Source organism: Suncus etruscus, chromosome 9, assembly GCF_024139225.1.
Source record: "Suncus etruscus isolate mSunEtr1 chromosome 9, mSunEtr1.pri.cur, whole genome shotgun sequence".
In the NCBI taxonomy this organism is placed as follows: Eukaryota; Metazoa; Chordata; class Mammalia; order Eulipotyphla; family Soricidae; genus Suncus; species Suncus etruscus.
The window spans coordinates 67,771,883-67,797,166 of record NC_064856.1 but is presented as its reverse complement, the minus strand read 5'-3'; the positions used below and the strand labels follow the sequence as shown (position 1 = coordinate 67,797,166).

At 45.9% G+C, this 25,284-nt stretch overlaps 1 protein-coding gene across 1 annotated transcript in view; it reads right to left on the bottom strand.

Annotated features, from left to right (window-relative positions):
* OTOG (otogelin) overlaps positions 1–25,284 on the bottom strand; it is a 76,049-nt gene that overhangs the window by 39,628 nt on the left and 11,137 nt on the right. The window contains exons 13-28 of the mRNA XM_049780675.1: positions 24,520–24,628; positions 24,064–24,110; positions 23,573–23,718; positions 20,233–20,365; positions 19,252–19,429; positions 18,445–18,569; positions 16,603–16,815; positions 16,119–16,311; positions 15,325–15,399; positions 15,037–15,080; positions 12,755–12,908; positions 5,418–5,525; positions 3,223–3,361; positions 1,181–1,315; positions 719–865; positions 136–255 (exon numbers count right to left, since the gene is read on the bottom strand). Coding sequence (XP_049636632.1) covers positions 136–255; positions 719–865; positions 1,181–1,315; positions 3,223–3,361; positions 5,418–5,525; positions 12,755–12,908; positions 15,037–15,080; positions 15,325–15,399; positions 16,119–16,311; positions 16,603–16,815; positions 18,445–18,569; positions 19,252–19,429; positions 20,233–20,365; positions 23,573–23,718; positions 24,064–24,110; positions 24,520–24,628 — 2,066 coding nt within the window. The remainder of the gene's footprint in view (positions 1–135; positions 256–718; positions 866–1,180; positions 1,316–3,222; positions 3,362–5,417; positions 5,526–12,754; positions 12,909–15,036; positions 15,081–15,324; positions 15,400–16,118; positions 16,312–16,602; positions 16,816–18,444; positions 18,570–19,251; positions 19,430–20,232; positions 20,366–23,572; positions 23,719–24,063; positions 24,111–24,519; positions 24,629–25,284) is intronic.

Below are 25,284 nucleotides of genomic sequence, written 5' to 3'. Positions count from 1 at the left end.
AAACACATCCTTAGGCCATAGGCCAGAGTCAAGCCTAGGAGTGCAGATAGAGGCAGAAGGAGCAGTGGAAAGAGCAGGTTCTCTCAATGCTGGCTGAGGCCCATTCGGGTAAGGGAATGTAGACAACAAATTTACCTCCACTGCAGCCCAACTGCTGCCAAATTCCTGGGGGTTAGTTAGCTCTAGGTTCTCCGGGGTCCTCATCTCATTGATGGTTTTTAAGTCAAAGTTCCCACATAGTCCTGCAAGCTGGCCCTGAAAGAAGAGAGGAGACATAGGCCAGGAGATGTCTCCAGGGATGAGTAGAAGCTTTGTATACAGAAACTGGTATCTCTGCAGATATTTGACCTCCAGCATTCATTGCATGATTCCCCCAAGCACTTCCAGAAGCAAACCCCAGGAATAACCCTCAAGTACTGTTGCGTATGTTTCCAAAACAAAAGCAAAAAGATGAAGTCACTAAAACACCAGGAGTGAATCACAGGCAGAGGATTTATCATGATCCAGGTGGCTGCTGTGGGCCCAGAAGGGTCACCTGGGGGTCACAGTTTGAAGATGGACAGAGCAGCATTGGAGAAAAGGGGGCTGTGAGTGGGATAGGGGGTAGAGAGAGGACATGATGTTCCTGGATCTTCAGTGCAGAAATGGTTTATGCAAAGACACTTGCCCCAGAGAGGGTCACATGACCCACTGAAGGTCACACTGTTACAATAACTACCTGCCACTGTGGTCCAGCTTGGATGTGCACTGTAGTCTGCTGGTCCCACAAAAGGGTGATGTGCTCCCGTGGAAAATGCACCAGCGTGAAAAAGCCCGCTCGCCATGTGTGGACTTCCTGCTTCTTGTCCAGGAAACTCTCCGGACTCTGGGGTGATAGAGATGGCCATTGCTGAGACCTAAGCATCACCTGACACTGGGCCCATACGACTAGGTTCCAAGTAGCAGGCCAGCCCCATGATTTCCCCAAATCTTCTGCTTCCCTCATTGACCTTTGTGTGCCTGTGACTATAATATTGATCTCTGTGTTCCTAACCCTGACCACCAGCAAATTCAACCACTGACTCAATTCTACAGTGCTCAAAAAGTAATTGCTGTGATCAGGTTCTCAGCTTTCTTTGCTCCCAGCCCATTTCCCTACAGACTGATTGTCTCTCCAACCTTGTCCAGCACCAGGTCTTACAGGATTTCCAGAGTCATCTTCAAAGATGATCAGTGAATTCCCAACATTGATGGAAATAAATTTCCTGCAGATGATTCCAGAGCTGTAGCAGTTTACATTCTCTATAATCACAGAGAAGCTGAAATCTGACGTGCTCTGGGGAAAAAGTACATTAGTTCCATCAAACTGAGGACAGAAGCAATCCTGTGAGGAAGCACAGAGGTGGAGGAACAGGAGCTCTGAAGAGGCTTGCAACCTACTTCATGAACTGTGTGAGTTTGGGCCACTTACTTCATTGAGCCAAAGTTCAATTTTATTTTGGAATTCTCAAGGCAGTGCTTAACAAGAAGCAATTTCCCCCCCAAGGAATCTGATGCATGAATGTTTATGCATATGAATACACAACATCTATAGATTGCTGTTGGCAAGGGTGTGGGGCAGGGGCACTGTCCAACATAGATTCATCATGTAAAGGATGATTTGCAGATACTGAATATATACATAACTTTAGTTAGCATTTCCACTTCTGAGAGTCCAGAAATACACCCTCGTTACCCTATCCCCCATTCTTCCTGTGTAACCTTACCTGCTAGTAAGACTTGCCCATTTCTGGGAGGGGTCTTTGGTAAGTAATAAAAAGGTTTGCCTCAGGGGCAGGGAGAGAATTGATTGGAAGATTGAGAGAGATTCAACAAGGAAGAAGCAGCTGGAGAGGAGATGGCTGAAAGAGGTTGGATGCAGGGCTGACTATGAACCCAGCATAAAAGGTTTAAGTTTAGGAGCCACATATAGTGGCTAAGGCCTGAATAAAGCTGATGTCTCCTGAAACCTGACTGATGTGAGTCTTCCTCACCACCACTCTGAACCCTCAGATCCGCCATCTGAAGGGGGTTGCAGATGCGTGGCCTGGACAGGCAGAGAAAGGCCCCTCCAACCATCCCATCACCACCCAGCCCCATCCAGGGCTGTTATTCTACACACCCATATTAATTTCACTGAACTTTTAAATATTGGCAACAATCTTTAAGTGCCTATCCATGGTGAATGACAGAACAAGATGCAGCATCTCTTTTCCCTAGAAATCTACACTGCTGTTGAAAGGAAAAAGTCAGCACTGTCTAGAGGAGATCATACCCAACGTATGCTAGGAAATGAAAACAAAGCTAATTGCAGAATCATCGTCATGTGAACAAAGTGAGTACATCTTATGATCTGCTGGAGTCACAGTGGACTTTTTTGTATGGTTATCCAGCAGGCAATGAGGTAGAGAGAAGTGGAAAGGGATTTGTTTTTAGTATGTACTTCTGTACTATCTGTTTAAATGTACCTTTCCAGACTTTGTCTTGTGGAATTGTTATTTACTAGGATCACTGTAATCCTGCCCCACAGACAGGTTTCATTTCATTGTTTGTTTTCCTTGTGTTTTTCTTATTATTGTCACTATTATGTAATAAAATGGAAAGACTTTTAGCAAAACCAGGTGCAATGAGCTGTCTCTGACATACTCCTACCTGTCCTGTTTGTTCCTCCTTTTTTTTCATTAGGATCCTATTTCTGCTGCACCCCATCTGCTGCACCCCATCTACCCTATCCCCATGCCCATTCCTCTTCCACTGGGTGAGCTGATGGATTGAGCACATGCCCACATTAGCAATCAGTTCTCCAGGCAGATGTCTGGGTTTGAACCTAATCCCAACTATGCCACTGAACAGCTGTATGAACAGCAAAAAAAACAACCATCCTTGGTCCAAATTGCTGCTTTATACCATGGAATCAATAAATCTATGGTAAGATCGCTGAATCAAGTGAGAGAATATTTTAAAATGAAACAAAAAATCAGCATTTACAACCAGACCATTGGGATCCTCTGGAGCAAGAATGTAATGGGAAACACATTATCCCTGGCAAATTCTGTTTATCCCAAACCTGTTTCTCAGCCTTCTTCTAGTCTTTAGACAACCACACTCAAGGCTGAGATATGCCTACCCCTAACTGGAATCCTATTAGATGCATCCTGGACCTCCCTGACCAGCTATGCATCCCCATTCCACCCAGAAACTCACCTTGATCAGGTGCACTTTGCATGCTCCCACAAAGTCAAAGGGGAGTCCATCAAATGTGCGGTAATGGCGATCACCGTAGGCCGTGCAGGTAGCAGCGCAGGGATGGAGAATGCACTGGAATGAGCCTTGCTGACACACACTGAAACACACAACCAGAGCACCTCTCAGGGCACACGCCTCAACAGAGCCATTGCCTTTGGAGCAACCAATGTGACAATGAATATCAACCTCTGAAGCCTGAAGGGTAAGATAGTGGATCCCTCACTTATTTAAAACACTGGAGCACAGAAAGATAAAGAATTATGCCATCAATGGAAGATACCATGCTAAATGAAGTAATCCATAATAAGAAGGATATATACAGGCTATCACTTATATGTGTATTTAGGATAACTACATGAAGGTATGCAATGGTTTAAGTGGGGATTGTGTAGAACATTTGGCCCTGGAATATAATGAGGTGAAGGGCAGAAATAAAGTGAAGGAGGAAAAAGACTGATGGGAAATAATGGGGGACAGATGTCAAGGGAATTCAAAACCACAGAGTCAACAACACTGAAATCATGAAACCCAAACTTTAACAACCACTTAACAAGGTGCCTGATATGATGACAGGCTGGGGGCAGGGTATGTAAGGGGGTGTTTGGGATAGACTCTGGGAACATTGATGAACATTAACACTGGTGGTGGGATTGGTGCTGAAACATTGTATGTCTAAAACTCAACTATGAATAACTTTGTAAATCACAATGCTTTAAATAAAGAATTAAGAAGGAAAAATATGCCATCAATGCCCAGATGTATTTGATTCCAAAGTCCACACTCTAGCTCTTCAATGACTCATTTATTCATTAATTCAACAAATACTAAGCATCTTGAACAGGGGTCTCAAACTCGCGGCCCACGGGCCATTTGCGGCCCTCCATACAACATTTTGTGGCCCACAGCCAGCCTTCAAATATCGCAGTATTCGCAATTATTCGCTTACCAAATAATCGCAATAAAAATCGCATTAGTAAGAAAAAATTGCATTAAACATTCGCATACCCAGAGCAGTTCCATTCGGGGTATGCAAATGTTTGATGCAATTTTTTGCGATATTTTTTCTTACTAATGTGATTTTTTATTGCGAATATTTGGTAAGCAAAATCCCTTATGCGGCCCTGCTTCACCCCAACTTTGCCTCCTGCGGCCCCCAGGGAAATTGAGTTTGAGACTCCAGATCTAGAAGATTCCAGGCATTAATCCAACTGTATGAGGCATGCTAATGAATAAAAGTGATAAAGCTCTGCTTTTATGAAGCTTCCTAAAAAAGGGTAATATATACCAAGTAATAAAAGTAAGTATAGTTAAATAACACCATGTATTAGAAAGCAATCAATGTATTAGAAGGAAGAGAGAATCTAGATAAAAGAGATTGAGGACTAGGGCAGGTTGATGTAAAAAAAGAAGGAGGCCCTCGGGCCAGAGTTTATAGGTCACTTGCCTTACACACAGTCAACCTGGGTTCAATCCCTGAAACACCATATGCTCTACCTGGAGTGATCTCTGAGCTCAGAGCCAGGAGTAAGCCCTGAGCATTGCTAGTTGTGGCCAAAAAATAAAATGAGGCCAAAGGGCCAAATGATCATGTATGGACCTAAATGTATACCTATTCACATAGGCATGTGCATGTATATCATATACATTTGTCTCCACATGTACATGGTCACATAATTTTTAATTTATGTGACCAGGTAAACACATCATTATATGCATAAACACAATTTCAGACACATAGCTGAACAAACTCCCATTAATGTAAGCATTCACAAACACTCTCCAGAATTCTATCATGCTCATGGATATATACAACCTCTCTTTCACACAAACACACAACATGGATAGAAATAATCTCATGATAACAATAGAAAGAATGTTTGACTGTTTAAGATTATGCATCCCAGGAGACGGAGCAGTGGCTCTAGCGGTAACGTGTCTGCTTGCCAGCGCTAGCCTAGGACAGAACGTGGTTCGATCCGCTGCATCCCATATGGTCCCCCAAGCCAGGAGCGACTTCCGAGGACATAGCCAGGAGTAACCCCTGAGTGTTACCGGGTGTGGCCAAAAACCAAAACAAAAAAAAAAGAAGATTATGCATCCCATATCCATCGTCACCTCTAACACAAAGCAGAGTATGAGAGAAGCTCACTTACCAGCTATGGCAGGGAGACATAACTTGGTCCCCAGGGAAATACTCCTTCCCTTTCCAAGTACATGGACACTCCTCTGGCAGGAAGCATGCATCCCCATGTCTGAGAAGGCTGTAAGGGCACAGCAAAGAGGTGGTCAGGAAAGCAGCCTCCTGCTGTCTGCCTCACTAAAGGATGCAGAATCCACATGAATGTTCCTATTCCTGTCAACATCTACTCATGAACAGTTACAGGAGTGCAGTTATAGTCCTGCTGCTACCCAAAGGGGATCCATGATACATTCATAGCATAATAGACTTGGCCCACTTCAGAAGCCATTACCATGATCCACAAACAAGATTCAGCATATCAACCACAGCCCCCAGCCAAGGGAAGTGCCAGTTGCCCTCATATTCCACACCAGCAGTAAGTTAATGAACAGACTGTGGACATGGGCATTGGTCCAGCTACCCAGTATGCTCATAGAAATGTTAAAGGGAACATTTTAAGAAAGGAATATTAAATCTATGTGAAGGGAAAAAACTTAAAAAAAATCAAAATGGTATTGGTAAATTTAAAAAATACTTCATTTCTAGTGAGTGTAGTTAGAGTAGAGAAGGGTCTACTATGACAGTGGTAGTTGAAACTGATCACTCTGGATAAATAACTGGGTGCTGAAAGGGGGTAAAGTGGCATGCATGGCACCCTTTCATTAACATAGTGCAAACCACAGTCTCAGAAAGAGAGAGAGAGGAGAGAGGAGAGAGAGAGAGAGAGAGAGAGAGAGAGAGAGAGAGAGAGAGAGAGAAAAGCAAAATGCCTGTCCCAGAGACAGGCAAGGGAGGGGGAGTGGAAGGGAAATGGGGGATAATGGTGGTGGAAAAAGTGAACTGGTAAAGGGTGGTGTACATTCTATGACTGAAACCCAACTATGAATAATTTTGTAAGCATGGTGATTAAATAAATCAATAAAAGTACTTAATTTCTTTAAAAAAGAAATCATTTCAAGATTAATAATGTGAGTTGATTGCTTAAAAAGCCTGTTTAAAAATAATAAGGATTGCAATCAAATATGTAAACTAAAAATGTAAGAAACAATTACTTCTGAAGTAAGTAATAAGAAAAATAATTTCAATATTGAGACAAAAATCAGTTGAATATAAAACAGTAAAGTAACAGAGAGAATCAATAAAACTAGAAATTGGTTATTTGAAAAGGCTGAAGAATCTGACATCTTCCTAGATAAACTGAAAATATTTATAAATAGAAAAAACTTGAATTAAAAAAAGACTTGAATTGATTAACATTAAGAACTAAGATGAGACAGCACTGCAGATCCTACAGGCAGTAATATAAAATAAGAAAACAGCATGCATAATGTTAAATCAATAAATTTGACAAATGAGGTGTCCAATGCCAAACTTGATGACACCAAAAGCATCAGTATCTATGAAAATGTACAGTGACCTTATGTAAAGACAATGAAACACTTCTGTGAGAAATGAAAGGCCCAAAAGAGAGGGGAGATAATTCCACTTTGTACATTACGGTAAGGACTCACCAGTGTAAACAGGCCAGCCTCCCCCTAAATGGATCTATAAATAGCATAATCCAAATCAAATTCTGGACAATTTTTGTAAAAATTGACATGGTGACTCAACATTTATATGGAAATACAAAGACATAGAAGTGCCAAGAGTTATTTTGAAAAAAGAACAAAGTTGGAAGAATAGTATCTTTTCATCTCAACACTTACTCTAGAGTCAGGAATTAAGGCCATGTTATAATGGCCTAAAGTTAGAGAGATCAATGGAACAGAATAGAGTTCTGAAATAAACACACATTTATAGAGTCTATCGATTTTGTTTGTTTGTTTGTTTTTTGTTTTTGTTTTTGGGCCACACCCGGCGTTGCTCAGGGGTTACTCCTGGCTGTCTGCTCAGAAATAGTTCCTGGCAGGCACGGGGGACCATATGGGACACCAGGATTCAAACCAACCACCTTTGGTCCTGGATCGGCTGCTTGCAAGGCAAACGCCGCTGTGCTATCTCTCCGGGCCCGAGTCTATTGATTTTTTGTTTTTTGTTTTTTGTTTTTTTGGTTTTTTTTGGGGCCACACCCGGCCTTGCTCAGGGGTTACTCCTGGCTGTCTGCTCAGAAATAGCTCCTGGCAGGCACGGGGACCATATGGGACACCGGGATTCAAGCCAACCACCTTTGGTCCTGGATCGGCTGCTTGCAAGGCAAATGCCGCTGTGCTATATCTCCGGGCCCCGAGTCTATTGATTTTTTACGAAGGTGCCAAAGAAACTCAATAGAGAAAGTCTTTTTAAAGATAGAGCTAGAACCACATAAAATATATTAAAAAAATATTTCATGGGCCCGGAGAGATAGCACAGCGGCGTTTGCCTTGCAAGCAGCCGATCCAGGACCAAAGGTGGTTGGTTCGAATCCCGGTGTCCCATATGGTCCCCCGTGCTTGCCAGGAGGTATTTCTGAGCAGACAGCCAGGAGTAACCCCTGAGCACCACCGGGTGTGGCCCAAAAAACAAAAAAAATTTTTTTCATTAAAAATATAAAATATAATTTTAGATAGGTAATAGACCCAAATGAAAAAACTAAATTAGATATCAAAATGAAAAAACTGAGAGAAGTTTTTGACATATTAAGACACATAAAATAAATAGGCAAATTAGCAACTGGTACAAAATATTTTCAATACATATGATTTATAAGACAATATATTGAAATAAGACAATATATTGAATTAAGACAAATGAAAATGTAATCAATCTGTAAAACCCAGCAGAAAAATCAACCATATTTTTAAATGGGAAAAATACTTGACAATGTAAAAATGTGTACCCCACCAACCTCAAATAATATATTGTTAAAAAGAAGCTAGACATTTAGATAAAATTCTAAAATTTTAATTTCTAAATAGACAGTTAGATAAAATTCTAAAACGGGGTGTACGAAGCATGGGTGAGGAGAAAGAACTAGAAAAAAGCACAGGTCATGAGCTGGAGAGATAGCACAGTGGTAAGGCATTTATCTTGCATGCAGCCCATGCAGAAAGATAGTGGCTTGAATCCCAGCATCCCATATGGTCCCCTGTGCCGGCCAGGGATGATTTCTGAGCACAGAGCTAGGAGTAACCCCTGAGCACTGCTGGGTGTGCCCCCCCCAAAAAAAAACAACACAGGTCATGCAGGAATTTTCTGAGGTAGTACAGTGTCCTATATTTTTGTAGGGGTGTAGGTTACAAGAGGTTATATATTTGCTAGAGCTTAGTAAATTGGTATATTTGAAATCTGTGCCTCTTTTTGAGTATAAATTATGCCTTATTTTTTAAAACAAAGAGGGAACAGGTCAGGGGAGGCAGTACAGCAGGTAGTACACTTTCCTTGCATGCAGTTGACTTTAGTTTGATCCCAACACTTCATTTGGTTCCTTGACTTCAACCAGGAGTGATCACTGAGTTTAGAAGCAGGACCTCTTAGCACTGCCATGTGGCCCCCAAACAAACAAATAAACAAAAATTAAATGAAAAAGGGAGGAAAATAAAAGAAACCCACAGTTAGCTTTTGGTGGATCCAGCTTTAAGGTGGACCCAGCACTGAGTTAGAAAATTCCTCAAATGTACATTTTCTTATAGTTTTCTTAGGACTTAATCACTTTTCAAGGTAAGAAAATCCTCTCCCTGGGAGTCAAAAGTTTCCAGGCTCCTTACCATCCTTGAAGACAATTTGGAGTCCCAGTAAGCTACATCTCTGTCTTTTCCATGGGGGACACATCACTCCTCCAAAGCCCCCTGCATTGAATCCTCTGACTGGATTTCCCTGTAGACCTAAGCAGAGACTTCATGACCTGGAAGTGAACTGTTCCCTTACACAGACTAGCAACTCACCCTCTGTTCTTCCCACCAGACCATCACTGTGATGTCCTGGTAGGTTCATCGAGATTGTTTCTTTTTTGGCTCTTCCCATTGCAAGCATCAGCCATCAAGTTCTGTGCTCAAGGTCAGCTTCTACACATTCTACCCTTGCTCCTTCTTCCAAAACTATTGATCTGTCTCTTGTCATTGTCGTCCCCAGGCCAATACTCTTGGTCCCTGGACATTTAGAGTTTTTATATTCCATTTCTCACATTTCATTGTGGTTGTGGGAGGAAGCAGGAAGAGAAAAAAGGCTTGAAGCCACTTAACCTTTCCTAGCCTCTACTTTCCCATGCATAGAACAGGGATAATGAGATCTTCCTCCTCAAGGTCATGATGGGAATTTTATTATAGACCTGGGCAAGTTTCCTGGCACCCAGTAGATACACAATATATGAGTTCCTTGTCCTTCCCTTCTCCACAGTTGCACCAGTGCTAGCAGTAGGCTGGCTCACACCACCACCTTTGAGCTCTCCTGCTTTGCCCCAGGCCACTTCCTGAAGAGCCTTTCTCACCTGCCCATTATCCACTTCTTGTCCTTGGCAACTCATCCTGCATCCCTGGGCACCTGCTAAGTGCCAACCACAGAGGACCCTGCAAATACTTGAAGGCTTGGCCCTTTCTGCAGTGCCTCTCCTTGCTTGTAAAGCAACCTCTTTTCTCAGGGCCCCCCCGTAGGGGGACATTTGTAAGTAAATGCGATCCAAATAAAGGAGAGCACTGGTGTCTGCATAACCAGAATTCTGACTCTGAGCCATTTTACAAAGAAGAAAACTGAGTATCAGGAAAATTAACAAACAGGTCTAGACAGGGGTAAAGTCTGGATTTCAAGCCTGATTACAGAACTGCTGCCACCTGTCCTACACCCAATGGCCAAATAGTGTGGAACCACTTGACTGCTCCAGTCTCCAGCAGTGGCCCAGCATCCTGGGGAGCAGTCTATATTCTTAGAAAGCACATGAAAGGGGCACTGGGCCCAGGCAGGAATTAAGGATGTGAGGACCACACTGGGAACAACTTTCCGGCTCCCTAGGATATTCTGGGATGGAAGGGAAATGACTGCTGGTTCTTTACAAGCTCAGGCAGATTTCCTTTTGGTTGGCCCAATGGATTGTGTGTCTACTGAAAAGGCATTAGATACAGTACATAAATCCCCAGGGACAGATACCCAAGGAGGACATGGGGTCCAGCACTGAGATGTGATGAGGACTTCTCTTTGTGTTGATGCATTGTCCACTTCTTACAGCAAGAATCTTTTGAATCTCAAGAAGGTGTCCTAACCCTCAACTTATAGGCCAGGAAACCGAGGCTCAGAACACTGAAGTGACTCATTTAATGTTACATCGTTAGGGAAAATATTAAAAAGACTGGACTAGGATGGCACAGGAAGGGAGATGCTGGCTTCACTGGATTCTCCACAGCTATCTGGATGGTGGATGCTCTTGAGCCAAGTTTTGTGGTGGGAACTGGGGAACTTCCCTACTCATACCAGCCCTGGGATCAGCAAACTTACAAAAAACTGGGATACTAGTGGCCCCATCATCTACGAAAGGTCCTCCAGCCCATTAGATGTCTACACAAGTTGCCTCACCCCTGAATTCTGGGAGGTTTTAAAGGACCCATGCTCTGCTTCTGAGACCTTCTGAGTGGAGTCATTCCCCCCTGGAACAGAGCATCAGCGCACCTTGCTCAAAATGGGTCCCCCACCTGCAGACTTCCACAGTCCATATCAGAAATGCAGTCCTGTGCTCTGCCCCAGGCCTCCTTCCTGATTTAGGGTGACCTTCAATGGCACCTTTGCAGAATTGTAGGCAAGCTGACCTAATCTCCATGGAGCCTGAGAGACTACAAAAAACTTTCATGAGAATATCCCAGAATCCTTCATTCCCAGAGGCATCAAGAAAAGCACCCACAGCAGTAGGCAGACTGTCCAGTGCCTAGTTTTAGTGAGGTACTGTCACCAGACCTGGAAGAGGGTCAACCTCAATCACAAGCCCAGAACCCCTGGCTGGTGCACACAAGATATCCCAAGACACTCCCCCAAAGCATCTTGGGAGTCTAAGGGCAGCAGGTGATGTGTGTACCTGTGAGTTGACTAAGGATCCTATGCAGGTTCTGGAGGTCTTGTGGGGTCTCTTGGACATTCTGGCTCTAGAAAAGGCAGATCACCTCATACATGAGCACTTCTATTTTGAGGCCCATCCCTTGGGCTTATCAGATGGGCCAAACTCTGGGCCTCTAGGAGCTGGTGTGCTTGGGCCAAAGGGCAGGGTTTGGAGTAAACAGAGCATTGGCTCTTTGAGCAGACCACTTCCTTCCACTCTGTTCCTGGCCTCAGTTTGTTTATCTGCAGCATGGGCCTAGTAAGCCTTCCTTCCTATCAAGTTTTTTTATAAGCAGTAAAGTGCCAAAGCATGGGCCCCTCCCCCTTCCCTAGAAGCCCTGATAGTACACCCCTTTCCTAGGCCAGCACTCTTTGCTGGATCCTGGGCTTGATACCAGTACTCTGACCTGCCAGTCAGATATAGCAGCTGATATGATCTCATCCCAGACCTCTGATGGGGTGGGGAGTCTTTGACAGAGCCCCAGTTTTCTTATCTGTAGGGCTGGTGTGAGCACGGCATTTACCAATTTCTCCACTATGATCTGCTCCAGAGCATGCATGGTCCAGACAGCTGTAGGGAAGGCAGTCAAGGAGAACAGCACCCACACCTCAAAGTCAGGAATAGGAACTGGCAAGGTGGACCTCTGCACCCACCTCTGCATCACCTTGTGCGATAGAACACCCACTTGCTAAGACCCTCAAATCTCAGCCTTTTTTTTGTTTGGTTTTGGTTTGAGGGGGGCACACTTGGCAGTGCTCAAGGTTTACTCCTGACTCTGCAGTCAATTCTGACAGGCTTAGGGAACTATATGTGATGCTGGGAACCACACCTGGCCAATCATGTGCAAAACAAGCTCCTTATATCCTGGACTATCTCTCTGGCACATTAAATTTGTCTTCATGGTAGCATCTTATATTCCAATGCAGGGTAGCTAGTGGTCAGACCACTGCTGGCAGAGGCTAAGAGCCAAAACTTGAGGACCCCCTTTCTTGGGCTCAAGAAAGCACAAAAGACACCCCACTCACTTCTGCTCTGGGACCTCACTCTCCTGCATAACAACTCTTTGGGGAGGTCAATGTTGCTGTTCTGCCCATTTTACAGATGAAAACCTCAAAAGAGGCAGTCCAGGTCCTCCCAGCCTAAGGTCTCACATGGACCAGTACCAGGTTAAATCTATTGCAGGCCCAATTTCCACACTTCTGCTCTACCCCAGATTCCCCACACGAGGCTTGTGACCCTGCAAGGCACTGTAAGGGATGTGCTCTGCCTTGTGACTCCTGGTTTTGCCACCTTCAGTCCACAACCACCTAGATACGTACCCCTGGGGACAAGCACATCCTGACAGGCAGGGGCCACGGGCCGGCACGCTCAGGTTCAGCAGCTGCTGCTCACATGTCCTTTCTCTGTTCAGCTCGGGATTGATGTATGGGTCACTGCAGTTCACGAAGACCTGGCCAGTGGGGCAGGCAGTGGCTGTGAGAGGAGAGGGGACACTGTGGAGATCCCGGATGGTCCCATGTGCTTGGTACACCTAAGCCAGGGGTACCTCCATGGTGTCCTGTTGAATCTGGGTCCTAGGTTCTAGAGGACAGAGATTGTGTAGGGTTCTGCTGCCATGTCTTGCTTGCTCTGAAACCCTTTTGGGTTCCAAATGCATAAGACAGCAGGTGGTCGATTCCCGGTCAGGGAAGTCTCATTGGGCCCGGAGAGATAGCACAGTGGCGTTTGCCTTGCAAGCAGCCAATCCAGGATCAAAGATGGTTGGTTCGAATCCCGGTGTCCCATATGGTCCCCTGTGCATGCCAGGAGCTATTTCTGAGCAGACAGCCAGGAATAACCCCTGAGCACTGCCGGGTATGGCCCAAAAACCAAAAAAAAAAAAAAAAAAAAGACAGCAGGTGGGAGATACATATTGTCCCTAACAGAACAAGCACTACCGCTGCTCCTGTGGCTACTACTCTAGGCTCTTCCCCTGCACCTTCTTAGTGAAGGTCTGTGTTATTCTGTGTTATTCCTCCTCTCTCCTTATCAGAGAAGGCTTATCTGCTCATAAAGGGCAGAATAAGGCCAGAGGGACAACCCCAGAAAGACCTGAAGAAAATAAGAGAAATGGTAGCTATGGATGACAGGGTGTGTGTGTGTGCATTAGTGATGGTGGAGGAACAGGCTTTCAACAGCAAGAAAGTCCTTTTGTCAACTTCCCATCACTTGTAGCTTTGAGACAGAGACCTGCCCACTTGCCTCAAGCATTAGTCTACTATGAGAGTGGCACTTTTTAGAGAAGTGTCAGAAGGAAGCCTGATCTGGGGTGGAACAGAGAAAAAGAGCAGTCACAGAAGGTGAGAGGAAAATTTTCAAGAGGCAGAAGTCCAGAGCCAAAAGTGACCAGAAGAAAAGCACCTTCAGAAATATATGTAAAGTCCAAAAGAAGGGACTGGGGAGGTAGAACTGGAGTAGGGTGCCTGCCTTAATGCAGCTGATCTAAAGTTGATTCCCAGCATCCCATGGGCCCCCTGAGTCCTGCAGGTGTGCTTCCTAAATGCAGAGCCAAAAGTAAGCCCTGAGCACCATTAGGTGTGGTCCCAAACAAACAAGCAAGAAAACAAACAAACAAACAAAATATAGCAAATAGAGCACCTGCCTTCCAAACAGTCAACCTAGGTTCAATCGCTAGAACTCTATATGGTCCCCCAACCCACCAGGAGTAATCCTGAGCACAGAAGCCACAAGCACTGCCAGGTGTGACCCCCTCCCCAATAGAAAATAAAGGCAAAAAATGCCTGGAAGAAGAGAGAAAAGGTCATCCCAGAGGAAACAAAAGTTCTGAGACTGGCAGTGAGGATTCCAGGGCTGCCTTTATGAGAGTCTGAACCAGGAGACGCTGCTCTTTGTCACCTGCCATGTATCAGGTTCTCTGAGTTTCTCTGTGCTGGTCATTATTCTTCTTGGCCTAATCTGAGGTCTCCAGGCCCTGCTTTCCTCCACCTCCAAGCCTTTCCCAGGCCAAACAAACACTGAGTCCACCCACTTCCCTATGGCCTGTGAGAGTCTCAAAAGCCCAGGCTGTCTTCCTGCCCATGGCAAACCACATCCAGCCTTAGGCTGGGTTGGGCCAGGGCAACCTCACTGAGATTCTGACTGCTCAGACCAAGAAATCCAGGTCCCAAGGAGGTCACTATCTGGCCGGCCCTGCTTGTTGTCCCAAGGAGACTGTTCTAGTGCTTCCTCAAGAAGCAGATGGGAGATCAGGAAAACTGGTGGCAGGAATCTTGCACTGGTGAAGGGGGGTGTTCTTTACATGACTGTAATCAGACAACTACAATCATATTTGTAATCATGGTGTTTAAGTAAAGATAATTTAACAATAAAAAAAAGAGGCAAATGGGACAATCAGTTTGGATGGGTGAAGATTGACACAGGACAGAGATGTAGAGGCATGCGCCCTTCTACCCAGAGTTTCTTACTCAAGAGGATAGACAGGAAGCTCAGGGGTGAGTGCTCCCCTTTCTCCTCTGTCCCCCAGATCCCCACCCACCTCCTCTCCATACCTTGATACTATAAGGAACCCTGAGGAGTCTCTTGCCCTTTCAGACATCCTTACCTGGAGCTCTGCTATCACAGCTCATGATTCCATCTTTGCAATGGCTGAGATGAGAGAGAGAGGAAGAGAGAGAGAGAGGGAGAGAGAGAGAAAGAGAGAGAGAGAGAGATTAAATACTGCAGAGTACATATTCAAAGCCTGTCGTTCCTACACTGTACTCACAGGCAGCTATCCCCACCCCAGCCCCTGGGTTCCTGCACAGAGGGGGATGGTGGTGTCACTTCGTGGAGGGTACAGTCCAGCTTCCTTGTCCTCATCAATCAATAAGTTCCCTTCCAGCAAGCTTACCAGTGGCCGAGAGCTGGGATGTCAGTGTCTCCAGGGGGATAGTCCATGCCCTGGAAGTGGCACGAACACTGGTTTCTAGGATAATAGGAACAGAGATAGGACAGTAGACTAAGGAGTTGGGGGTGGGCACCCCATCTCTCAGTCTTCCCAGGCTTCCCTGAGGGGACCTGAAGAAATAGGTGGGGGCATCAGACAGAGCTCAGGCCTGGGTCCCAGAGCAGAGACTATCCCTGACCAGACAGACTGCTTCATCAGCTCCTAAGTCCCAAAGCTTCACTTGAATTTAAGGGAGATGCCAGAAGGACAAAACAGGCTCCAGCAAATGTTGTCCAGATAGGTGTGGTATATATGCAGCCTCTCAGGCCAACTCAGCAGGAAGAAAGTCCATCCAAACTCTTCCAGATTGGGCCCAGGCAGTACAGGGCTCCCTAGTGTTTCTTCTTTATGTGGCTTTACACACTGGGCTAGTGAAGGTCACTGTTTTTCTATCACATCCCAACAGGTCAGCTGTGAGCTGAGAGAACAGGTCCCTGCTTGCAGTCAGTGCTTGCGGTCAGACCTTCCTGGTGTCTGGAACTTACCAGAAGGCCCAGAACTATTAGCAGAGAATGGGAAAATGAGGGGGAGAGATCTTCCTGACTCTGGAGACTGCTCCACTTTGGATAATACCCCCACAGAGCAAGAGCTGAGAAGAGGCTGCTGAGGGCTGAGGGGAGGGATTCGAACCACCCACCAAGGTTCTGCCATGAGAGCCAAGGTGCTCTGGAGACCCCATTCCTCAACCTCACACTCACCTGGGAACACAGAGGTCAGCCTGGGTGTCCAGATAGGTGTCGGGTGGGCAGGCACAGCCCTCCACACACTCGTCCCCGCTAAGCTTACCACCAGCATCCACCGCACAGGCCTCGGGGTTGGCCAGCTCCTGACATGTCTGCCTGCAGGGGCCCACACAGGGGCTGTATTCCTTGGTGGCTTCACAGGACAGTGCTGTCATGGGAGAGAGAACCATGTCACGTCTCCCAGCTCCCTACAACCATGTAGGGTAAAATCAGCATGGGAATGGAGGGAAGAGGGAAACCTTTCGTATCCCACACCTGTGCATCAGGCAAGGTCCTCTGGGTCAGAGGGGTTCAGTTAGCAGCTGGGGTGACAAAGGCATGCTGCAAGGGTGAAGAATCTGGGCAGTAGGTTCAGGGGAGAGTTGAGGGACAGGTGGACACTGGGTCTGAAATGTGGTTCTAGCTGTCCTCCCAGAATGCATGTGCAGAGGGCACTCACCACAAGCCGGCAGGTGGGCACGGAAGTCGACAGGGAGCCCATGGCGTCTGCACAGGCGGGCATAGTGGGCCAGTGTGGCGCACAGGCAGGTCTGCCCGCAGCGGCAGGCATCCCGGCGGCACTGCTCAAAGTACGGCACAGGGTTCAGGTAGGCAGAGCAGGGCGCGAAGGGCTCCCCAGTGAGCACGCTGCAGGACTGCACAGCATAGGAGGCTAAAGACAAGGAGACCAGGGCAAAGTAGCCGGTGCCGGATGAAGGGGCAGGATCTAGCCCTCCTTCCTCCATCCTTACAGCGCAGCAGATATTGTGACCGAGTATACATGGGAGCTTATGCAGTGTGCATAGGTATGAGAACACATGCATGAGAGGGTTGGGCATGTGTGTGGGTATGTGTATGTGTATAGCCATGTGTGCTCATATGTAAGTGTGTGCTGTGTATATAGGCAGTGTTCATGTGAGTGTATATGTGATGCATTTATAAGTACATGTGTGTACTTGCATATGGGTTGCACATGTATGGGTTATAAATATGTGTTGGATACATATGTAGTATGTCTCTGCATGTGAGTGTAGCATTCCTAAAGGCATTGCACTTTCACCAGGTATGACTCAAAATGCCACAAGGAGACACTGGAGTGAACAACTTCCCAAATCCCTGCTTATGAGAGCTCGCATTCTGATGAAAGGGAACCAGCGGGGCCAACTGATGGATAAAAGTTGAAGTTGAAGAGTCTGAGGAAAGCACAATAATCAGAAAGGATCAGAGTGCCTTGGAAGGCATAAGGGAGGCAACTGCAATTTTAAATCCTTTGGTTAGGAAAAAAAAAAACTTCAGTGGAACGATGATGTTTGTGCGAAACTTTAAAAGAAGGGAAGAATAAGAGCCACGTAAATAAGGGCATGTCGGTGGAGGGAACCCAGGTACAAAAGCCAGAAGAGAGAGTGAGAGGATCTGTATTGGAGACTGTTTGGCATAACTAAAAGCCCTTTATACTAAAATCAAAATGGAGTCTCTGAAAGTCTGAGCAAAAGTGCCTATGTGACAATTAGCAGGAGCTGCCAGCCTGAGCAGCTAGCAAGATGTGGCCTTTGCCCTTGGACCTAAAGAAAAGGGGAGTCGCTGCATACCTCAGAGCTAGGGGAGTCAACCACAGGCACCAAGATGTTCCCATAAAGATAGAGGCTGGTGGGCCTAGGCAGAGATTAGATTTTATACTTTGTTGCTCTAACACGGTATGGGCCTCGTGATTGATGAATGCCAGTCTCATGATGTACAACCTTGTTAATTTTGAAAAAACAAGATGTGCCTGTGGAAAGTTACAATTATTCCAAGAATGCCTTGCCCCTTTCTCTTTGTTTGGCCTGACTATAAAAAGCTTGCCCCCTCCCAGAATAAACGGACTCTTGATCGGAGCTTTTCGCCTTGAGTCTCTTTATCTTCCCAGCCCCTCTTTTCTTTCAGGCCGGAATCCTCTTCGTGACTCGGGAATAACTGTTGTGGTCTCCAGCCTGGACGAGATCTCTGGGGGGCCGCAGATCTGGAGTATGGAGAGACCAGCATGGAGGCCAGAAAGTGGAGCAGTAATGGGAGGAGACGAGGTGAAGTAAGGGAGATAGGCAAAGTCAGGACCTGGTGGATTAACAAGGCATTTGCCCTGAGATAGCCAGAGTTAATATGTGTGCATGATGAAACATGTCTTATGTTTTCTATTTGCCAAACCCTTGCCAGGATCCACCCAGCCCCTTTTTACAGCACCTTCTTTATATATCCATCCCCCCAGTTTGATCAGCACCTCATGCTGAGTCCTATCTCATCTCCTTCAAAATTGTCCCCATCTCACCAGCTTGTAGGTGCACATCACAAGGATCTGGTGGGGTGCCAGAGACCAGCGGGGAGCAGGCAGACAGTGTTTTCCAAGAATTTCCAAAAAGTTGTGGAGTGCTTTCTGGCACACCCACTGGGGACCTGCAATCATAAATAGTCATGTCCACACACTTGCCTGCATGGGCTCAGGTAGTCATATATCATACACTCAGGTGCAAACCTCCCTGTTCAGAGGCACGGGGTTCCATATTATTCCACTTTCAACAACCACTTCAGCTCTTCTTCTCAGGAAAAAATAAGGACCACATTAAGAGAACCATGCTAATGGTTCATATTTAGAAAGACAACTAAAAACCCCATACTTCCCAGCTCTGCCTGTACAATTCTCCCTAGCTGCCCTAATCTGTCCTACCAGATTAGATGTTTTGTTTGTTTGTCTTTTTAAGCACATGATAGGGTAAAAAGTGCATGCACTGAAGTGCTCTCAGCTTGTTCTTGCTTCTCTGAATAAAACTGGAATCCCATGTCTGACTTTAGACAGCTTCCCACATTTCTTTCAGCATTGCCCAATGCATGTAACTTGAAGAACAGGGTAGAACTTTCAGCTCATAACAACCCTGAGTTCTTCTTTCTGGAAGGTTCAACTCCTCTCCCTTCTCAAATTCTTGAACTGTGTCCACACCCAAAGTAGGAAAATGCCCTACTCATTGTACTATCTTTCCAGCCCTAGACTTTAGCATTTATTTTTTTAGGTGATGCCTCCAATACTCAGCCCTTATGCCTACCTCCCCCTGATCTTTCACTTCTGTGAAAGGGCACCTACAGAAAGTCATCCTGTGTGTTGCCATTGAAGGTGCCGCAGAGGCCCACAGTGTCCTCCACCCATCGCTGGTCCACCTGCAGGTAGAGCCGCAGTCCTTCACGGTCATAGAGCACCTTCACGCCCACATTGGTCCTCACTCGCAGGAATACGGAGGAGAGCCTCCGTATCTCAAAGGCATCTAAGCACAGAGTCAGCAATGAGATTAAGAAAGTTTGGACAATGTACCATTGCCCCACACCCACTGCTGTTTTTTGCATGGCCCATTCTGACCCCCATGTCTTGACTTGTCAAACACACAGCAAAATACTCCTGAACTTGGACTGCAAGGCCTTGAGGAAATCCCTCAGAAGTTAGGAAAACCTTCCTTGGCTATCCTGGCTGAGAAATTAAACGTGTCAATTCTAAGGCCTTGACTTCTTAAGGAACTCATATGGTTCCTTCTCTAGTAATAAGAATTTTATAACTACCCTTTATTTTCACAACAGGCAATCAGAAAGCTCACAAGGGGATTTAACTGGGAGGAGTGCATGTACTCCCCAATAGTTCTCAGGGTTGGGGGGCAATGACTTACTATTCTTGTTTTTTCTTATAAATCATTATAAATCTTACTCCAGTGTTATTTTATTTAGTCATTGTTTTGCCATTAAATAATCCATTGTTTATTTAATTCTTCTTAGCTACTTCCTCTGAGCTACAAGCCACAAATCCCTGTGAGGTTAGACAGAATTGGAAGTGATAAATAGTGTAGGGAAGAATGGAGACAATCTTATTAATGTAAAAAGCCTTCCTCTGGGTAGAAAACCTATTATAGTAGATACATTTTTAGAGCACAAATTCTTGGGACCCCTCCCAGTCCCCACACCCAGCCTGATTCACCCAGTACTAGACTGTGAGCTCTTGTCTGCATGGCAGTGTCCTTTCCTAAAGGATTCTGAGGCTGGCCAGCCAGCCTGTAACTAGCACATCTACTCAGGGCCATACCATCAGTATAGGGTGGGGTGACCTTGTACTGATCAAACAGGAGGACATCCCCTGCTTGAGTCAGGGTCACCTGCCTCCGAGGGTCCTGGTGCAGAATCACCGATACTGACTGGACACAGATTCCATCCTGGTTCTGAGGAGAAAGAAAGGCCAATGGGCAGTTAGTCTGTTTCCTGTGGCCCCAGCAGAACCACAGCAGGACAGTATGAGACCAGAACAGGCTCCTCAGTAACAGAGCTCAAAGGACATTATGGCTCATCACACATAACATTCCCACTGGGGGTATGGCAAGGTAGAGGCTCACTTCGTGGTTAGTGGCCAGCAGAATAATACAAATAAAAATGAGTCATCTTTGAGTTCAGAGACATAGACCACAGCAGAACCCCAAACATTGCCAGGTATAAATAACCCTGAAAGCACCACTAAGGGGGCACAAAAAATTCCTGGCACTGCAGGACCATGCAGTACCACATCCTAAGCACTCCCATGGAACAGCCAGCTTGGCTGGCTGAGAATCCTGGGAGGCAGCTCTAGGACTCCTAAGCACAGTTTGCAAAGTCCCCACAAAAGTAACACAGAGCACAGACAGACCCTGCATAGTCTCAGAAATATTGGCTTTCCCTGCCCAATATTTTCCCTGTCCAAACTGCAAATCAGGACTTGAACTTCATATTTCTATATGGGTCCCTATAGAGAGTATTTTATATATGCCAGATGTGCATTAATATTCTCTAGCCCCCATATTTTCCATTCATGAGATGAAAATTGATCCCATTTATAATTCCCTTGCACAGGGCAATAGTTTTGCAATAAGACAGTGATGAGTATGAGAGATAAGGGCCAGGCACTCAGGGTGGTCACATTTTCAAGTAGGACAGATAATAAATAACTAGCCCAACAGTAGACTAGTTGCTATTATAATTAATGCTGCAAACAAATTAAGGTAAAGGCAAGTATATATTAAAAGGACCAGATGTAGTCTACATAAAGACTATTTTTTTAAAAAAAAGAAAGATACCTAAAACTTTTAAAGTTGACAGAATAGTCTGAATCACTACATTGATTCCAAAGTATATGTTTAGTAAGAGGCTTTTTGGAGAATATTCAACCTTCCATCTGCCTTCAGCTCTGCCTTCTGCTTGTGGCAGAGAGAGGCACTTGTCTTGCATAGAGCCAACCCAGATTCTATCCCCAGTATCCCATATGGTCCTCCAGGATTTATTCTTGAAAGCAGAGCCAGGAGTCAGTCCTGAGCATTGCCGGGTATGGATCCAAAAGAAATAAACCAGAACAACAACAAAAGACAGTCTCAAGCCTCTATATGTAGGCTTGTCTCATATTTAAAATGAGAAGAATAATCATGACTACCATACTGAGGAATTTTGAACCTTAAATCAATGGAATGAGGGCCCGGAGAGATAGCACAGCGGCATTTGCCTTGCAAGCAGCCGATCCAGGGCCAGAGGTGGTTGGTTCGAATCCCGGTGTCCCATATGGTTCCCCGAGCCTACCAGGAGCTATTTCTGAGCAGACAGTCAAGAGTAACCCCTGAGCAACGCTGGGTGTGACCCAAAAACCAAAAAAAAAAAAAAAAATCAAGGAATGAGAAGTGATTAGTTTAAAACAGCATGCAAATAATGCTCTTAACCTCTGTTCATGTAATTACCTCCCAGTTCTGTTCATCCCCACGAAAGTTAGCTCTTCAGCTTGACTCCTGCTTCTTTCCCAAACAATCCTCCATTTCACTAGCTATAGCTAATGGAATCCTTCTGAACTTGCTTCAATGTATTCTAGAATATTCTAACTTTGTTGCTTTTCTCACATCTAATCCTCTGGATTACTTTTCTTCCCATCCTCAAAAATATCTTGTTTCTTCTCACATGTTTCTTCTTACAATTTTTTTTGGCCACTCAGCTCAAATGCCACCTCTGCCATGGACTGTCCCCTGGTTCTTTCTTCTCTGTTCTTCTGCAGACATCGCCTGCATGAATATACTGAATATACTGTTACCCCAACTGAAGATACTGACTCAAGAACATGATTGAACTTTCCTAGCAAGTTATTAGCTCCTGGGAGCTCACACCAGAGTTTGGTATGTCTGAGAGGCCTTCACCATGATCCACACAGGGTTGGCACCAAACTGGCCCATCACTGACTTATGAGCCTGACTCACAACAAAAATACTGCTCAGAGAAGCTAGGTAGAGCCTAGCCAGCCTCCTGTCAAGGGCAAGGGTGTCTGAGAAAGGGACTGCTGATATGCTGTCATGCCCCAGGAATTCTACAACCTAGAACTCTGTGAGTCCAACCCAGCTACCGTGACCGTGCCTTTTCTTTGGCCATTCTCATGATACAATGGGAGTGATGTCACCTAGTCAGAGAACTAATCAGAAATCCCCCTGTGTGTCCCTTCAACCTCAACACGCACACACACATACACATACACTCACAAACACACACACATACACACACACACACACACACACACACACACACACACACTGTGGGCAGTGTCAGGGAAAGGGTCAGCCAGGCCTTTCTTGATCTACTTTCTTCCCCACCTCAAACAAACCCCGAGAATATGACAGCCATAAAAATTCCCTCTTTAGGGCCAGAGAGATAGCGTGAAGGTAAGGTGTTTGCCTTGCATGCAGAAGGATGGTGGTTCGAATCCCGGCATCCCATATGGTTCCCCAAGCCTGTCAGGAGCAACTTCTGAGCATAGAGCCAGGAGTAACTCCTGAGCGCTGCCAGGTGTGACCCAAAACCCTCCAAAAATTTTTTAAAAGAAAATTCCCCCTTTAGATATCAAACTTTGTTCTACCTGTTGTTGAAGTGCTACCACATTCTGAGCTGTGAGATCAATTATCCTCCTACCCACAAAAATAAAACCATGGAACTGGGTTTGATTCACCCTACTTAATAAAACCCAGGACTGTCTCTAACACTGATATTCAGTATTTGGTGACTGTATGCATGAATGAAGAATAAAACAAATGTCCAAGGTACCATCCAAAGAAGCAGGAAGATGAAGCTGAATTCTTTGTTGTTTTTTGTTTGTTTGTTTGTTCTTTTCAGACAGGGTTAGAAAGATAAAATATGGCCAGAGTTCTTGCCTTAATGCAGCACTTTCAGGTTCAATCTCTGCATGCCCCCCCCCCCAGCACTACCAGGAGTGATCCCTGAGCATGGAGCCAAGGAGTAACAGCACTGCCAGATGTGGCTCATCCACCTCCCCCAAATTACAAAACACTGAGGTTGAGGACAGAAAGTAGCACTCAGCTCGACCCATCCCAAATCTTCCACATCCTCAAGGGCTGAGGACTTGGTGCCTAGCTTACCAACCCACAGGGGGTGTTTTGCAGCGTCACAGTGAAAGTGCCTGAGGAACGACTCTTGGCCAGGATGTACTGGCATGTGGCAGGAAACGTGTACCGGCGGCCATCAAAGGTGGTGAAGTGGATATCACCAGTCACTGAACACTCGGCTGAAAGGCAGAGAAAGGTGATTGACAAAGGCAGCTAATAGGAATTCTGCACCTACACTGCAGGCTGAAGACACCCTCAGAAGTAAGAGAAAAAGAAAATGGGACTTGAGGTTAGGGACCAGACTCTATCAAAGCTCCCCAAGATCAGGAAAGTCCTTGATGTCTCAGATGCCATGTCAAACCCTTCCTGATGGAGGAGCACTTACACTTTCTTCTCAGAAAAAGCAATTTGAGCCACATGCAAAGGTGAAGGAGGATCCAAAAGACCACTCCCCAGAGCTTCCTGTCCCCAAAGCTGTGAGAAGAGAGTAAGTGGGGAGAGTCAGAGATGAGGGGCAGACATACCTGGGCAGACAGATGTGGTGCATACCCATTTGCCTGCTGTACACGTGCTGAAACAGAGTGGGGAGGTAGGGGCTCATCTTGGGAAGGTGGAGGGGATGGGGACCCAGTCCTCAGTCATCCCTGTTCTAAAATGAGTGATAAGGACTGGGAAGACAGTTCCAACACAGCTTTGGGTGCAGAAGGCCTGGGTTATTAGACCCCTAGCACTGCATGACCCTCTGAACATTGCCCGAAGTGACCTCCAAGCACAGAGCCAAGAGGATCTCCAGAGCACCACCAAGTATGTTCCCAAGACCAAAATAGTGAAGTAGTTAATAAAAGAGGTGTGACTGCCTCCATGGAGTAGTGCTATTGAAATCTCCAAGACGGAAGCTTCTGACTAGCTGTCCCTCATGTGCCGGATCCCTCAGTCCCAAGTTAGGAAGTCTGGCAGAAGGGGTGATGGCAGACACAGACCAGGAATTGCAGTCTTCTTTCACCACCGAGCCAGTTGGGTACAGGGCCCCGTGAAACTCACAGGGACACTCGGCGGGTGCCACGCAGCCCCCGTCCTCGAAGATCAGCCCTAGGGTGACAAGCAAAGTTCTGCTGTGCCCCTCTGCTTCTGCTCACAACTTCCCATGGTCCCCAGGTTTGAGCTGAGGAGCTGCTCACCCCAACTCCTTCAGCTCTGAATCCACTTTCTCCTGTCTCAACTGAGTGGGGGCACTTCCCAAATGGTGCTCAGGGACTCCAGGGACCATCCTAGCAGTACTTGGTCCTGAAGACTCAATGCTTGGGCAGGCCTAGTGGTGCTGGCCTCAGACCCAGCAGTGCTGAACATTTAAGCTTCAGACCCCAGCTGCCCATGAACACTCAGGCCTTTGAGTCACCTCACCTCTCCACCTCTTTCAGCCCCACTGCTCCTCCTCTTGAACACCTTTCACTGCATTTGGAACCAGCCTAGGAACCTTATCCTTTGAGAAGACTTCCACTCTTTCCCCTTTCCCTCCTCCCCACACTGAACTCAGACTCTCCCCAAAGGAATCCCCAGGAGAATCCTCACATCATCTCTCAGTCTTCTGTGTAAATGTCTTACCACAGAAACCAGTGATCTCTAAATTAAACAACTACAGTTTTATATCTTATTATATATCATCTGTCTGTACACCCTTCCTCCACTAGCCAAGAAAACTCTTTCCTATAAATGCACGACCATAAAAACAGGAAATCATTGCCTGT